This window comes from Cricetulus griseus, chromosome 2, assembly GCF_003668045.3.
Source record: "Cricetulus griseus strain 17A/GY chromosome 2, alternate assembly CriGri-PICRH-1.0, whole genome shotgun sequence".
NCBI lineage: Eukaryota > Metazoa > Chordata > Mammalia > Rodentia > Cricetidae > Cricetulus > Cricetulus griseus.
The window spans coordinates 212,902,334-212,917,697 of NC_048595.1; the positions used below are offsets into that span (position 1 = coordinate 212,902,334).

The 15,364-nt window shown below is 40.2% G+C and overlaps 1 protein-coding gene across 4 annotated transcripts in view; it reads right to left on the bottom strand.

The window, feature by feature from the left end:
• Positions 1 to 2,467: 2,467 nt before the first annotated feature.
• Galnt1 (polypeptide N-acetylgalactosaminyltransferase 1) overlaps positions 2,468 to 15,364 on the bottom strand; it is an 80,230-nt gene continuing 67,333 nt past the window's right edge. For 2 of the 4 annotated variants that reach the window (XM_027400575.2, XM_027400578.2), the window contains 3 exons: positions 9,997 to 10,095; positions 9,095 to 9,229; positions 2,468 to 4,601 (listed from right to left, as the gene is read on the bottom strand). In XM_027400575.2, the coding sequence (XP_027256376.1) occupies positions 4,455 to 4,601; positions 9,095 to 9,229; positions 9,997 to 10,095 (381 nt within the window). In that variant the 3' untranslated portion in view covers positions 2,468 to 4,454. The remainder of the gene's footprint in view (positions 4,602 to 9,094; positions 9,230 to 9,996; positions 10,096 to 15,364) is intronic. The other 2 variants (XM_027400576.2, XM_035440246.1) reach the window with 1 other exon arrangement.

Sequence of the window (15,364 nt, forward strand, 5' to 3'; positions counted from 1 at the left end):
ATAGGGCTTGATTTGTAGTTTTTCCCTCCCATGCATCAAGCTCGAGATTCAACCCCCAGGACTGCATAAACCTGGCATGATGATGCACACTGTAATCCAGCAGAGAAGTGAGGCAGGAAGATCAGAGGTTTAAGGTCACCATCCTGTACCACAGAGCAAATTCATGGCCAGCCTTAGCTTCCTTAGATCCTGTCTCAAAAGATTGCTGCAGAATTAGTTCTCACATTTTGCTTTTTAATGGTATGATATAGGATTACTTCTTGCTTAGTTGTCTACAAACTAGAACATATAAAAACAGGATTGTTTTGGTACTCTTGAATCAACTGATTACACTATAGGTTGTCTGGACTGTTTATTCTGTTCAGTTAATCTTTATCCTTTTAGTACCCTGGATCCTATGGGTTTCCAAAACAATTTTAGTATTCACTTGTCAATTTCTGAAGAAAAAAAAAAGTCACTTGGGACATTTTAATAGGGTCTGCACTGAGTCTGCAGGTCAGTTTGGGATTCTTGTGGTTAAGGTTTCTGATTTGGTCTTAACGGTCTGCTCACAGTGGCCAGAAGCCAAGTCATTACTGAGAGCCCTGAATGGGGGAAAGTTAGATTCAGGTGTGTGTCAAGCAAGACACAATGAAGAAATGCAGATTTATCACAGCAAAGAAACTAATTACAGATCCCAGGGAGCCTAGAGGCAACAAGACAGTCAGCTGGGTTTGGGATGGGAGAGGTCAGGGTCTGTGAGATTGCAACTTCACTAGGGCACAAAAGCCGTATCCTTCATTCCCTCAAGGCTTGTAGTTAAAAATAAAACAACACAAATCCCACTCCAGGAATGGCAGCATACACTTTTCACTGAAACTGCTAAGAACCCCTGTATGAGTTCCAGGCCAGCCAGGGATACATAGTAAGATCACGTCCCAAAACAAACAAGCTGGGTACACACCTTTAATCCCAGAACTCAAGGCCGACCTGGCCTACAGAGCTAGTTCCAGGACAGACACAAAGAAACCCTGTCTCCAAAAAAAAAAAAAAAAAAAAAAAAAAAAAAAAAAAAAGCAAAACAACAAAACCAATGAAAATGAAAGAAAACATCACCACTTCAGTTCCAACAGAAAAATATTATTTCCTGAATTAACTGCTTGCAGTTTTTACTAAAAACCCATCCATACATGTGTAGTCTATCACCTGTTTATCCTACTCTACTACCACACTTGTATACAACAAATATAGAGCAGATCTTGACGGGAAATGGAAGGCCTCCAATTTTATTTTTCCTCTTGAACATTATCTTTGCTATTCTGTATTTACACACACACACACACACACACACACACATACACGCACACACACACACACAGATTCCTACAAAAAGCCTTCTGAATTTTTGGTCTGTATCTACAGACCAATTTGTGGGAAACTGGCACCTCAGCATTATGAACTCTTTGAATGAGTAGTTCTGCAGTTTTCAAGGTGGAGGTATGTAACTTTCTTCTTAGACATCGGTCATCTTACATATATTATTTTATGTGTATAGTGTTTTTCCTGCATGCATTATCTGTGTGAGGTTGTCAGATCTTGGAGTTACACACAGGTGTGAGCTGCTATTGGGTGCTGGGGTTTGAACCTAGATCCTCTGAGAGAGCAGTCAGTGTTCTTAACCACTGAGCCATCTCCCCGTTTCTGACATCTGACCTCTTTAATGATGTTGTAAGTGCATATCTGAAATTCAGAACTACCTTTAATGTATACTCATACTGTTACAGCCTTGCATATCAGCCTCATACTCTGAACGAACAATTCCTATAAATTTACTAAGCAAAATGCTCCTTGCAAATGGATCTAACAACCAAAAGGAGTAAGGCAATTTTCTTTTGTATACCTTGCTCTGGCCAGCACTTTAGAAACAGTGTCTCCTCAACATCTTTCTTGTTTAAAGAAAGTACACTTTGGAGTACTTCTTGGAAGATGAGGGAAGCACCAAGTCATTACAGAGAACAAGGACAGGGAAGACATGGCCTACATGATATTCTCAACTGGCAGGACGGTGAACAAAACAGATTTATCAAGCTACCAATTAGGACTGAGAAACATCCAAACAAACTGTGACTGATATGGAGTGAAAAGATTTGTGAGATTCAAATTATCTTGGCCAGGTCTGGTGGTTCATGTCTTTAATCCCAGTACTCGGATGGAGGTTGAGGCAGAAGGATTGCTGTGAGTCTGAGGCTAGTCTGGACTACAGTGATGCCTTGTCTTAAAAAACAAAACAGATCTTTATTTGTTATACTTCTGAATTACTTCACTGGCCAAAATAAGCCGGTTCTCATCCTTCAATTTCTTTTTCATTCCTTTTCTTCTCAATTTGGTTCCAACAGAGATGAACATCTGCCTAACCCACAAACAGCTATGATGAAAAGATCCATATTCTCTTCAAGTAAAACCAATGTAAGGCACAACTACTCAGAAATACTTTATATTTTCAAAGTATTTAGGAATATTTTAATTAGAAAAATAAAGGCAATGAGAATATCTACCAGGTTCTAAAAGTACCCATGAGTTAAGTCACTCACACCCCCACTTAAAAAGTGAGACAAAATTTTAAATCACAATGCTGTTAAATTTTTACAATAAGGAATAAGATCATGCTATGCTAGGGTACAAAAATCTGTAATTCTGAGCATGAAAATAATTTATTAGACATCTGACTTTTCAAACATTGGGCCCACTGGAGATAGAATTAACATAGCTCACAGAGAAGAAAAACGATTCCAGCCAACACTGGCTTCTTGTTTCAGATTTTCTGGGAAGTCTCTGCATCCTGGAGGACAACCTTACCCCAAGCATCCACAGGTTCAATGCTGATTGGATGAGGAGAAATGGTGTTATACTACTCAACTGGGCAAATGTCACTGGTGATATGCCTTCCAGGAACATTCTTAAGCAAAGAAATAGCACTTCCTGCAGTGAGTCTTTGATAGTCAAAGCAAAGAATACCATTAAATATAACCTGACAAACAGGAAGCAGAGTGTATACATTTTGGTCAGTGGGTTGCTATGGAAAAATGTCACAATGAGATTTCTGTGAGATCAAGAAGTAAACTTTAATTAACATCAACTTTAATACTTGATTCTGTCACTAAAAACCAGAGTAAAGAAATCAGTTAACAAAATGGAGTTAGGGACGAAATGCAGGACTGTTATATGGACTCATAGCTGCACTTCTTTGGCTAACTCATTAAAAAATGCCAATTAAATATTTTCAGTCAATTTTTATTTTTTTAAAAAAGCAGCAAACCAACATCACAACTCAACCCTAATCTAAATGTGCACCTGACAGTGAAGCACATCTATGTGTGGAGTGAAAAAGGTTTTCAAAAAAGTCCATCAGATATATGATCTCCAAATACTCAAATAAACAACCACTCTTTGTAAGCCTTGTGTTACATGACTCACCGGGAACTGAGGAGTTATTGCTGTGAACACAAATCTGCAGTACAGTAGCATGAGTCTTGGGTAGTAAGCATAATCAGTTGAATCAAGTTAAAAAGTTGAAAATATGGTAAGAAACTGTGGAGGTGGGGGACGGGGTAGGAAAGAGTCTGTGAGCCTTGACCCAAGAGCAACTGAGACATCTCTAACTTTTCAATCGAGAGCAGGCATGTTAAATCTCCATTTGTTTTAAAGGAAGGCAATTAAAACTTACAATTCCAACAGCTCAAAAACCAAATAAAAATATTGTAAAAAGAAATCAAAACTATGTTCAGAACTCGACCCCATCTCATTTTTCAGCACCCCAAGGAAAATAAAAGCATCCATGACTATCACAGATGAAAACAAATGAATGTCACTAGAATCAATTTTTCCCCACTGAGGTATAAAATCTATATAGAAATCTGATACTATAACAAATTGTACTTCTCATAATTCTGTTTTAATTTCCTTTAAACCCTGTTTGATATAATTTTTATTGTTGTAAAAATGTTTTCATGATGCTGAACCTGGTTCCAGTTCTTTTCCACTTACTTTTCTATCAATATTTAATATTGCAGCTACTGGTTCTAATCAGGAGATCTCTTCTCCAGGAGGCACATTCAGCAGAAACGGCTGATGTGCACGGAAGCTGTGGAAGGGGCATCTATCCAGAGAGCACATTCTGTGCCTGTTGGGGATCTGAAGGCTATTTGCCACTGTTCTCGATGAGGACTCTTCCAGTCTTGTAAACATCAGTGTGCCACAGTCTGACTACTTTGCAGTCTCATATCCTGGGACAGGAAGGCTGGTTCACAGCAAGTGAAAAGCTAGAGGAGTCTTAATGGCTGATAAACCTTACATCCCACAGAAGAGGAAAACACTTTTCCTTTTTTGCTACTTAAGAATGTGGCAGAAATGTATGCTGAGGTAGCCCAGTCAATCCTTATTTCTTTCTTTCTTTTGTTGTTGTTGTAAATTTGGTCTCAGAATATTTCTGGAAGGGTGACATTTCGAAGAAGCCACTGCTGGGACCTGCTTCCAGTGCAGTCTCTAATGCTGGGCACTTGGCTGTCCTCTTCTGTGGCTTTATCCAGGCACTGGTTACTGTTCACATGCTGCAGGGTTAATTTCTGAAAGTAGCAGGGGAAAGACACACCTTAATTAGAAAGTGGAGGAAAAGGTACCCCCCCCCATAGCCAGGCTAGCCTTGAACTTCAAGAGATCCTCCTGCCTCTGCCTCCCAAGTGCTGGAATTAAAGTTGTACACCACTGCCAACACACACACACACAAATACACACACACACAGAGAGAGAGAGAGAGAGAGAGAGAGAGAGAGAGAGAGAGAGAGAGAGAGAGAGAGAGAGAGAGAAAGAGAGAGAGACTGAGACTCTGAGACTGTCGGGACCTGCCGACCCGTTTAAATGTGCCTGAGAGTGGAAGTATGGATTGAGGAAAGAAACAGACAAGACAGAAGATAGAGTCGGGAGGGCATCCAGTGAATACTGGCGTCCACCCCAAGTTTAATGCTCAAAGTTCTTATACATCCCAACCAAAAAGGGGGAAAGGCAAAAGGACTTCCTTACTAACGATTCCAGGAACCGGCATAATTACTTCCTTAATTCTCAAAACATCAAGTAACCACACCTTAGATCAAACCTCTAGTTATCTGGCCTTAGATCACCTTAGCTCAAACATTCTTCAGTAGCCACAGCTTAGACCTTTAAGTCTTAGACCTGTAACCTTGAAAGAGCTAGGATAGGTTTGAACTCTGACCTTAAGTCAATATGGAACAGAGCCTCTATGGGCCTTGACAACAAATAACCAGACAGACACAGTCTCTCTCTCTCCTCTCTCCTTCCTCTCTCTCTCTCTCCTCTCTCCTTCCTCTCTCACTCCTCCCTCTCCCCCCCCTCTCTCAAAACCCAGGCCATTAGTCACTACTAATCTAGGTTCCTGGAACATATTTCCAAACAACTATTTCAGTTTTCCTTTCATTTCTCTGTGATAAGGCTGTTTAAACTTTGTGATAAGGTGCTTCTAAACTTTAAGATTTCAGAAACTTGGGTCCTTTTACAGACTCAAAAATATACGAATGCTGGGGTGGCTGAGACACAGTACAATCAAGCATAAGCCTAGATATCAAATTCAGAAGTTATCCTTGTGGTAGAAGGAGGTGTCACATAAATTCAGAAGTTATCCTTATGGTAGAAGGAGGTGTCACATAGAAGAAAGAGCACAGAAAAGATTGGGTTCATAGCCTAGATTGGGTTCATAGCCTAGACAACTTGGGCTTTTTCACTTTGAAGATAAATACCACAGTATAATGGACATTTTGAGAAGGTTCTGTAAGGCAATAACAACAGTTCAAATATGTGGTGCCTCACATGCAAAGAAGGCTCTAAATAACCAGGAAGGGTTATAGCTATCTACCTCTGTATATATGTTTTAGATTTGATACTTTCATGCTGATTTTTAGGGTAATTTCTAAAGGGTGGGAGGGACAATAAGAGTAAATTAATAGTCATAATGGTCCACAATGAATCTGAGAATGTGTTCCAGACCAACAATCGCCAATGTCCTAGAATAGGGTGCATGCTGAGTGATATTGCAATGGGTCATGTAGCTACAATGTTAATGACACACATTAGTTTTTCTTTATTCATGTCTTAACTTTAATGTGATTCTTTTCTTTGAAAGGCCGTACTTAAAAATTTTATACTTTTCCAGGTGGTGGTGGCACACAACTTTAATCCCAACACCTGGGAGGAAGAGGCAGCTGGATCTCTGTGAGTTCTAGCACAGCCTAGGCTACACAGAGAAACTTTGTCTCAAAAAAAAAATTATTTTACTTTATGTAGAATATGGGTGTTTTGCCTGTGTGCATGTCATTGGAGGTCAGAAGAGGGAATCAGATCCCCTAGAACTGGAGTTATCAACAGTTGTGAACCACTATGTGGGTGGTGTGAATCGAACTTGGGTCTTCTGTTAGAGCAGCCAGTGCTCTTAACCACTGAACCAATGCTCCAGCATCTGCAACATCTCATTTTCACAATGTTTCTTTTAAATTACAGACAGCAGAATCTAATGATTGTATCATCTACTTCTACTTCTAGCTCTGTATTACTCTGTGGTGAGTCAAAGTGAGAACTAGCAAATAACTATATATACAAATAACTATTGTATATTGTAGATGTTACCATCACACTGACCTGAAGTTCAGTATTATTTACTTGAATCCTCATAGATGCATGAGAACTGAACCTGGATGAGAGTGAGTGCAGCTGTGGGCTGTGATGGTGTTGGCTTTTCTCATGCGGGTGCTGTGTAGTTTACTGGCTGAGGATAGGCTTTGCAGTGTGGCAATATAGCAGCAGAGAGCCTAGGCTCTACATAAATGCCACGTCAGCCTTCCGTTTCAGTTGAGACAAAAACCAGTGCAGAATTAAGGACCTATTCAACATTCCACAACTCCCTACAAAGGTGGCACCCTTCCTCAGGCTCACAGTCAATACTACTAAAAGCAGAACAAACCAAGCACAACAAAAACTATGACTGGGCAGTTGTTTTTTCACCCTAATTTCTTCTCTCTCTCTCTCTCTCTCTCTCTCTCTCTCTCTCTCTCTCTCTCTCTCTCTCTCTCTGGTTTTTCCAAGACAGGGTTTCTCTTTGTAGCCCTGGAACTCACTCTGTAAACCAGGTTGACTCCCACCCGCCTCTGCCTCCCAAGTATTGGCTCCATCCCAATTTCTGAAAACACATCTCTGTCTCTCTCTGTCTCTCTGTCTCTCTCTCTCCCCTTCTCTCTCTCCCTCCCTCCCCCTCTCTCTCTTCTCTCTCTCTCTCTCTCCCTCCCTCCCACCCCCCTCTCTCTCTCCTTTCTCTGTCTTTCCCCCCACCTCTCTCAGTAAGCTCCACAGGAGATCTAAACACTGGCGAAGAACCTTGCTCTAGACCAGGCTCTGACAGCTGACAGAAGATATAGAGCTCCAAGGTTCCAATACTGCATTTTGTCATCAAAGGACTCAGCAGAGGAACTAGGTAATACTGGCAAATCTCCAGAGAGAACCTGATTCAGGCACTGGGCAGGCAAGTGACACATTTTTAACTGCAACCTTTCAAGGGGAGGATAAAAGCTTTCATTACTTATTGCAAAGGCTACCTACATAATAGAAAAAATATTACTCTACTTCCTGCCTCCAATCTCTAAATGTAAAAAGGTCCCAATCTCCATTGTATTTTAGGAGACAGCACAAGGAGTAAAAATGAAAGAGCTTATTGCCATACTATAATTTTTATAGAGCACACGATACAAACAAGATTTAAACATGCACTAACACGCAAATTTAATAAAAAATAGTAGGGTAGCACGCAAATTTAATAAAAAAAATAGTAGGGTACTAAACGAAGTATCTTGGATCAAGAATTAAGAATCTTGAGTTTGAGATCTAACTTACATCATCTATCCATTGTGTGACCAGGAGCAATTAATTTTTACCCATGAAATAGTGTCCTGGATTTTATTTCTAGGATTCCTTTGTAATCTAGGATTTTATGACTTGAGGCTTCTAGTGTGGGCTGCTGACACAAATGTTTTATTCTCTTTCTTGGTTGTTATGTTTTGATGGATGGGCTGCTCTCCCCCTCCAGAGCTCCCTCTGGAGTTCACTCAGGCTACTGCACTAGCAAGGTAGCTTGCCCTACCCTTTCCTTTTCATAGTTATTAATTCAGAAATGCTCCCTAGTAAACACATCAACAGTTAGCTTTATCCTGGAGTCTGTGAGAAACCAGCCTAACACATTAGTTTTATCTCTGGGAAACAAACTTTCCAAAGTGATTTGAAGTTTTAAAACTTTACATGTACAATCAGTTCTTTCTAAATACGTGAAACCATCTCCATTCTCCTACATTTCTAATTGAACATTCACTTTTCAAATATCCATTGAGGCAGGCTGTAGGTGGACTAGCCCACACCATTCCCAATCTTTGTGCCATGCTCATCTACACTTTTAGGACAAGAAAACCAAGTACTTGCTTTCCCTGCCTTCCTTATAGCTGTAGGTTCACTATGGGACAAATCTACAACTCCCAAGAAATAAACACAGCTTGACAAAAGTGTTCTAGGAAAAACTTATTTTCCTGAAAAAAAAAAAAAGTAATATATCTAACGGTAAAGCAACTCATGCACCTTTCTTTCAGAGCCTAGATTACAGTTATCTTAGATATCAGTGTAATCCACATCAGAAACTATATACCTAGAGACTTGTGTAAGAAAATGAAGAAATGAAGCCACTTAAGTACATTCAGTATTGCCTAACTAATATACTGTTGTATTCCAACAAACTGAAAATAAGGACCCTTTTCATTTAAAAATCTGTTGGCTGTCACAATGGCTAGCCATCGGCATCTGCTGTAAGGAAACAGAGATTGAATCTTTCAAGACAAGGGACAGTCACACTCACAATGGCAGTAGTACACATCCAGAAACAAAGAAAACGTTTGGACCATATCTAATGGCCTTAATGACTGTATTAGTTACTATCAACTGCATTGGCTATAAAATATAAATGTGCCCAGTGACATGCTATATAGCTTCTGTATCTATAGGTAACTGAGTAACTCACCACTGGGTCATACTCCCAGAGCTGGTTGCCTTTTAGATGGTGGCATTTGAGCATGGTAACTGGGCCATTAAGTTTGGAAACGTCCAAACAAAGGTCATCTGTTCTAATTTCTTTGTTGGCAGTATAGGAGAAAACCTGAAAAGCAAACATGAACCTATGTAAGCTTTAACAGTAAAAAGAAATTAGTCAGCATTTCAAAGGCTAACATTTCTACATTTTATAGCCATGAGACAATGAAGACATCAGGAATCAGCTTCAATAGACACAGAGGAATAATGTGCATATAGATAAACACCAAAACTCAAGTTTAAACTTTCTCTGGGCTACTCTGGAATAACCGGCAACTATTTCAAGACATTGATTCATGTACACTGTTAAAGTAATAGAGAATGAAAGACTGAGAAAAGCTACACCAATTTTACACAGAGGAAAGTAAAAAAAAAAAAAATCACCACAGTTCTCTGTAGGCTGAGTGTATTATTAAGAGCAGTCTTTTTTTTTTTTTTCCCTAGAAAAGACAAAATAAATTTTGTGCTCAGCAATGTTAATTCAGTTGTTACAGGGGCATTTAAAAATGTTTTATTAAAATAATCATTAGAAGAGGCAAGCAGGGGCATTTAAAAATGTTTTATTAAAATAATCATTAGAAGAGGCAAGCAGATCCCCTAGTTCAAGGCCATCCTAGTCTATATTGTAAACTGTAAGCTACCAAGGCTACACAGTGAGACCGCTCTAAAAAAATTAAATATCAATCATTAGATTGAAAGCACCCTTCACCTAATATTCTTTATTATTTTTCTTTAAAGATATAAAAATGTTTCCTGACTAATGTTATAGGATTAAAGAGCCAAGTAAACCAAATTAAAAGCTATCAGTTTTAAAAGTTTAATAAAGATACTTACCTGATTACCTCCCATACCATGACAATTGAAAATTCCAACCTTTTCGTTCTCTTTTCTAGCCATGTTATCTAGACATTGATTTGTTTCCACGTTTCGTATCTGTGGGACAATGAGACATCAGGAGTTAGAATGCAGGACTTAACTATGGGATAGGTACATGCAGATACACAAAAGGTCATTCCTTTATTATTTCTTTTTGCTGTTGTTGGTTTTTTGAGGCAGGGTTTCTTTGTATAACCGCTCTAGCTGTCCTGGAATTGTCTTGGTAGACCAAGCTGGCCTCAAACTCACAGAGATCTGCCTGCCTTTGCCTCCCAAATGCTGGGATTAAAGGTGTGCAGCACTTGGGAAGCAGAGGCAGGCAGATCTTTGGAGGAGGAGGCCAGCCTGGTCTACAAAGAGAGTTCCAGGACTTCCAACTAGGCGTTTAACAGAGAAACCCTGACTCGAACCACCCCTCCCCCCAAAATGGTGGGAATTCATGCTTGGTACAGTAAAGACTTAGCCATCCACATGTAACTAGTAAAGTCACAGACTCTAGAGGAGAACCTATGACTGCCATTTTCCTAAACCAGTACAATTTCTAACTGCATTATAAATACTTATCAGGTCAGCTTTCGGCCCTTATTAAGGAAGCTTCTTTTTTGAAGCAGTGGAGACCATTACAGAAAGCCACAACTGGTCAAAATACTGAGAACAGACTGGGGATGCTCAACCCCAATTGACAGAACACAATGCCTACAACAAAGGCTGGGAACATCACAGAAGGAGCAGAAAGACTGTAATAGCCAGAGGACCAGGGTTTCTGTTTCAAGGTAGTGTCTTCTATACATGACAGGGAAGTTGCACCAATGATATCTCAACAATATGGTCACCTAAACATAACCTGCATAGTAACAACACCAGATGACATGCCAATGAGCATGGGGTTAATCTCACAAGGTCCCACCTCTAGATGAAGAGCTATAGGCAATTAATGGCTGTTAACAGAGGGAGAATCAGTTTTCTTTGGGACAAGTCTGATAGGCCATCCAATCCCAAACAATCAGTCCTAAACACATGTATATAAGAGCAACATTATACTCAAGTAGAGTGCGTGTGTGTGTGTGTGTGTGTGTGTGTGTGTGTGTGTGTGTGTATGTATGTATGTATGTATGTATGTACATACATTGTTACATCAATTAAATGATGTACATCATTGTACATCAATTAAAGAGGAAGAGGTTTATAATTTGAGAGGGAATTGGGGGCACAGGAAGAGCCGGGTAGAAGGATGGAAATGATGCAAATAGTACTTATACATCAAGGTTTTTTTAGTTTTAAATTAAAACTTTTCTATTTGTTTCATTTCTTTCACTTGCACAGTTCCTTCAGGATTAATATTTAGTTCAAAATAGTTCTACTTTCAGTAGTAACTTAAAGTAATTTAACAACTCCTCAAGGACAAAAGGTGTCCCTTTTGGATACTCCCTGAGTCAAGACACACGGGGGGTGGGGGGGGTGGGGGGGAGGAGGGAGGGAGGTGGGCCTAGGCCCTATCCCAAAGGACACAATAGACTCTGGTGACACCCTATGGATATATGATAAGTAAGGGGGGAACAGAAAGGATATATGATAAGTAAGGTTCTAGTTAGGGGGATTGTAGGGGACAGGGGTGGGGGTGGGGGTGGGGTGGAACTAGGACTGACATGTAAAACAATCTTGTTTCTAATTTAAATAAAAATAAAAATAAAGGTGTCTTTTTTGAAAATGCCTCTGATGACTTCTTAGGAGACTGAAGACAGTTTCTGGACAAGAGAGGGTTGGAGGCTGGCATACGTGGAAGCAGCCATGGGGTGGTGCAAATTTCACTTCCCCATTAAACATTAATCCACTCCACAAAAGCTGTTTAACTGAGTCATCAGAAGAGGAATATCTGAATATCTGTAAGGTACTCAGACTATTGTTTAACATAAAGTAGATGCTATGTCAATGTGAGAACCATTAGAACTGCCTGAGTCAGTAACAGTTAGGCAAGGCTCTATCTCTTTGTGATTGCTTACAATACTCAATGGATTAACAACTATTAGCTACTATGAGTAAACATTTATGTTGGTTCCAAATCCTATAGTACAAGTTCTGGAAGGCAGACTTGGTTAAGAAAGACATCCTAATAGTCTTAGCCTAGAAATGAGACTTTTCATCTAGATATGACCTGGTACAAAAGGCCCACAGGCTATATTTCTGAGGCAATGGCAGGAAGACCAGATGTAAAGTCTATGCCACGTGGGAAGTCAGCAGGCAAGGTAAGAGGCCAACCTGCCTTGGCAACCACGTACCATGGGTTGGACAGGTATCATCTTTTTATTCACCCAAACTTGAGCCCGGCTAACAATGCTTGGGCATTGTCAAAATTGGGTCAGTTCAAAGAAAAAGAAACAACCTGTCATTCCCTAAAGGAGTGGCTGCTCTAAATCCTTCAGAGGCATGCCACTCAACCTAGATTTTACTCACTGAAAGGGCAGAATGTGCAGGAAAGGGGAGGGGTCATGGTTTTACTCACTCATCAGCATGAGCTCTCTGCCGTGACCTCTGTACTCACCTACAGCCTTAGGTTTCTGTTTGCCCTCTTTCCCCAAGTCTCTATCTATCACCAGCAGCCCCTGCCTTACTCTCAATCAATAATTTGTATTGACCTGAAGTTACTTTGAAGAGGACTTCTCAAGCATCCACTCAAACTACCACTCTCATCTGACCTATACTTGACCCCCACCTCTCTAATCTGTTCCAAGGAATGAAATGCATGTGGTCCCATCCTTTACATAAAAAATCTCCCCGCTCTGTGCTAGATCCCATCTCCTATCCATTTAAAGCACAATGCCTACACTGCATCTTTCTTTCTTTCAGAACATAAAACTTACCACTGTAGCCAGTTTTAAACAGACAACTCAGAAGTGTTAAGTCCATTTACACTGTTATGAAACGGATCTCCAAAAGCTTTCCAGTTTACAAACCTGAACCACTTCAGCCACCAAACAAACCATCTTTGTGGTAGCTACTACTTTCTGTTTCATTGTACACAACCACTATAGGAACTTCACAGAAGTGAAATTATACATTATTTTTTTCACCAGCCTACTTCACTTAAATAAAATGTCTTCAAAGTTCATTTATGAGGTAATGTACATATGTCGGGATGTCTATCCTTTTGAAGGCTGACTGATTTCTCACTGTATGTACATGCAACTTTTTGCTTACCATTCATCAGTTTAGGACATGAGTTGCCTGTGCCACTTAGGCTGGGCCAATCATGCTGCCATGAGCATGTTTCCCTCTAAGACCCTACACATCTGGAGGTCAGGCACTGCATCACACAATGGCTGCATTTTACTTTTTGCAGTGCTGGTGAAGAGCATGAGTCAGACCCTATCATGTAGTGTTAACTTTCTGAGGAACTCCGAATTATTTTCCAGGCACACATCATTTTATAGGCCCACCAAGAGTGCACACAGGTCCTGACTTTCCTAATCCTTGCTTATCTACTTGTTTTTCTTTTTTTTTTTTTTTCCAGAAATCATCCTGAGTCATGGGAAGCTGGCTTAGTCAAATTTTCTTTTTTAGATCAATCTCATTAGCACAGGCTTCTTTCTTTTTAAAGTAGCAAACATACTTAATAAATATTTATTGAATACTGGAATCTAAGTCTGAATATAATCATGACCAAAGCTCGTGCTCCTCATTCTTAGGCTTCCTAAGAAGGGCACTTCATTGAGGTTCTGATGGAGCCTGTTGTATTACAAAGGACCTCTTCAGGGGACACAGAGTAGTACCCACAGGAAGTGGTGCATGTCATAAATGCCCACATTATAAATAGTACTTAGACAAGTGTACAGCAAGACACCACATTTCTATCCCCTTGCTTAAGTTTATAGGTTAGCCGACAATTCATTCTGACTGGACTTAGGAAGCCAGTTAATGATGGCCATGAGCAGGTGCAAGACTTGAGCATCTCAAAGCTATACTTTAAATATTTGTTTTAAGTGTATGAGCAGTTGCCCACATGCATGTCTGTGTACCCGATACCCATGAAAATCACAAGAGGGTAACACATCCCTTGGGACTGGAGTTTTCGAGGTTTATAAGCACTATGCGGGTGCTAGGAATCAAACCCAGCCCCCCTGCAAGGGCTTGTAAACACTGAACCCAAACTCTGTCCAAAGCTTTACTTCTTTTAGCATCACTCCTTATTTCATAAATGATGAAGTCATCAACTCCATTCTTATACAAATTTTGGTAACTGGGTATAGCATAGTTTCAAGGGAATCCAAACATTCTTCATAAAGCTTCAAAGAATCCTGGCACAGCCTGGTAGTGGTGGCATATGCCTTTAATCCCAGCACTCAGGAGGCAGAGACAGATGGATTTCTGTGAGTTCAAGGCCAGCCTAGTCTACAAAGCAAGTTCCAGGACAGGATCCAAAGCTACAGAGAAAGCCTGTCTCAGAAAAAAATTCTGCCACAACTAAGGCCTCAGGCTGCACTAGACCCCGAAAACTGACTGAAAAACCCAGCACATGGTCTTACTTTCATAACAGAAATATTCTCTCCTTCCTAATATTCTCCTCTAGCCACCATCCATTTCTCTGCATTACTTTACAGCAAAATGCCTTGCTTTCAAAGATTGGTACATATTCAGGATCTACACTTCCATTCTCTTGAATTCAAGTCACCAGAGTCCCTAACACTCTCCAAGACACTTTCAAATTACTGAGGCAGAAGGTACTAACAAAATCTCCCTAAAGCTCCATACTCATGCTGTGTGCTTTCTCCACAGTATTCAACATAGTTTAGCATTTCCTTTTTGAGACAAACCTTTCACTTAAGTCTCTGAAACATCATTCTCCTGGTTCTTCTTCTTTATGTTTTTGTTTTTGACACAGACTCTCATTATGCAGCTCTGGAACTCACTATGAAGACCAGGCTGACTTCAAACATGCAATCCTGCCTTTGTCCTCCCAAGTACTAAGGTTAATACAACTCTTCCAGCTGCCTATGGCTGGGTTCTCTATCATTTGATCCTCTATATGGTTTGTGTGTGTATACAACGACGTATGTACATGTGTGTATGCATGAGTGAGGGTTCATGCCTACCATTGTGACAACCTCAGGTGTCAGTCTTCACTTTGAAATGGAGTCTTTTTTTTCTTCTTTGCTATTTGTTAGTGCATAAACCAGGCTAACTGACCCAGGAACTCTCAGGGATTTTTCTGTCTCTGCCTCCCATCTTACCACAGAAACACACATCTGTGCTCAGCTTTACATGAGTTCATGTTTGTGAGGCTAACACTCTACCCATTGAGCCATCTCCCCAGCTCACCCTCTGTGGGGAT